Source organism: Augochlora pura, unplaced genomic scaffold, assembly GCF_028453695.1.
Source record: "Augochlora pura isolate Apur16 unplaced genomic scaffold, APUR_v2.2.1 APUR_unplaced_5104, whole genome shotgun sequence".
Classification (NCBI taxonomy): Eukaryota; Metazoa; Arthropoda; class Insecta; order Hymenoptera; family Halictidae; genus Augochlora; species Augochlora pura.
Window position 1 is genome coordinate 1 of NW_027585533.1, and position 1,692 is coordinate 1,692.

At 31.7% G+C, this 1,692-nt stretch overlaps 1 protein-coding gene across 1 annotated transcript; it reads left to right on the forward strand.

Annotated features, from left to right (window-relative positions):
* Positions 1-6: 6 nt before the first annotated feature.
* Positions 7-1,615, forward strand: LOC144477907 (uncharacterized; the record flags this gene model as incomplete). Its single annotated transcript, XM_078195637.1, has 4 exons — positions 7-51; positions 305-422; positions 685-931; positions 1,517-1,615. Coding segments are annotated over 4 exons (509 nt in total), but the record flags the coding sequence as incomplete, so codon positions are not given.
* Positions 1,616-1,692: the final 77 nt, after the last annotated feature.

The following is a 1,692-nucleotide window of genomic DNA, read 5'->3' on the forward strand; positions in this document are numbered from 1 at the left end:
AAGGATAATTATCTGACTACGATAAAACGTGGTGACAGTAAATTGTGCTCTGTAATTACTTGCTCTTTTTTTAAGTGGATTTCTTTTCGAGAAATGCGCATAAAATTCTTTCAAATATTATTCAACTAAATCAACCGAGAAATAAAACATTTATTCGAAATTTACAAATCTGAAACAAATTAAAATACTTGAATACATTTCCTGTTCGTCTCATCCTTGCTTGTTAAATAAACAATGTTTACATAATTATTACACCTAATTCTAGTTCTAATGATCTTATCACTTTCTTTTCACATAACTACAGACGAAATTCGTGCTCGACAATATGCAAAGCGATTATAGAATGCTGGACGATCCTGTCGAAGTGGAGATGTTATTGAAAGATTCTATAGTGGCGAAGCGCATCCTTATGGTATACATCGGTAAACACATTTCGCAACGAATTTAGATAACATCACATACAAAATTATACAATAAGAATATACACTTGATTACAGTATTTCCGACACATTTTTCGTGCAACTATGTAAAAAAACAATAAATTATTACCAATCTATGTACCAAGTCGAACGTATAAACCGACATTTTTAATTTTATGAATTACACTACAGCAGATTGTTTATCTATCATTACAGAAATACTTTTGAATATTATTTAATTAGAGCAATTTCTTCCGAATTACAGCTATGACGTGTACAGGATCATTATGTGTAATTGGTACATTGGGATTGTCCACGTTCCTGCCATCTGATATCCAGATCCGTTTTTTATACCTCTTGGGATTTTTTTACGATGAGAAAAGTTCTCGGACTAATCTTGTTTGTCTGCAAGTCATATTGTCAACAATGCACGGTTTATTAACGATGATATGCACGGAAGGAACGATTACCGTTTTCGCTACTCACCTAAGTGGAATTCTAGAAGTCACGAGGTATGAAGTCATTTCTGCAAATCGGTTTTTTCAAACCATCATATTATACATACTTACAAACTATCAAACTGCTATAATAAATAAATAATTATATGTAAAGCTAAAAAACTATAAACTAATAAATAAACAAAAGATAATTTTGATCGCTGAACTTTTGCTTTCATTTTTCGTTTCATCGATATCAGCAATTTCGTAATTATTAAATCTTTTGATACTTAATAAAATATCAAATGTTCAAATTCTATGTACTTATTATGTCAATCCAATCCTTCTTCCTTATAGTGTATTTATATATAAATAAAGTTCAATACATAAATGCTTGACTACTACTTATCAAAACAACATAAGATCTGACTTCTTTTCTTAAACCAGCGTGTCCATCGGACATAATTCACCAGAATATTACTGCCTATCATTGTCCGCTGACCGTCATTGCCCGAGTCTACCTTACTTGCCATGAACCGTTGTAATATCATTTAGTTCTGCAAGATTTGCTGCGTAGTTGCAGTCTAAAGTGTAATCGTTAATATTGACTCTGGTCTACATATTCTCGTACATGTATGTATATATTTTTCCTTCCTCTAGTTATCGAATGCAAAAAGCAATTAACAAAGTTGCGACTTCAGACACGTTTAGTAAAATAGACATACAACCAGCTGTGGAGATGCATCTTCGAGCTATTCGGTTGGTATCTTCATTGATATCCAAATGTGGTTATTGGTAGTATTATTTCTCATACTTCAAGTACATGTTTTATTTAT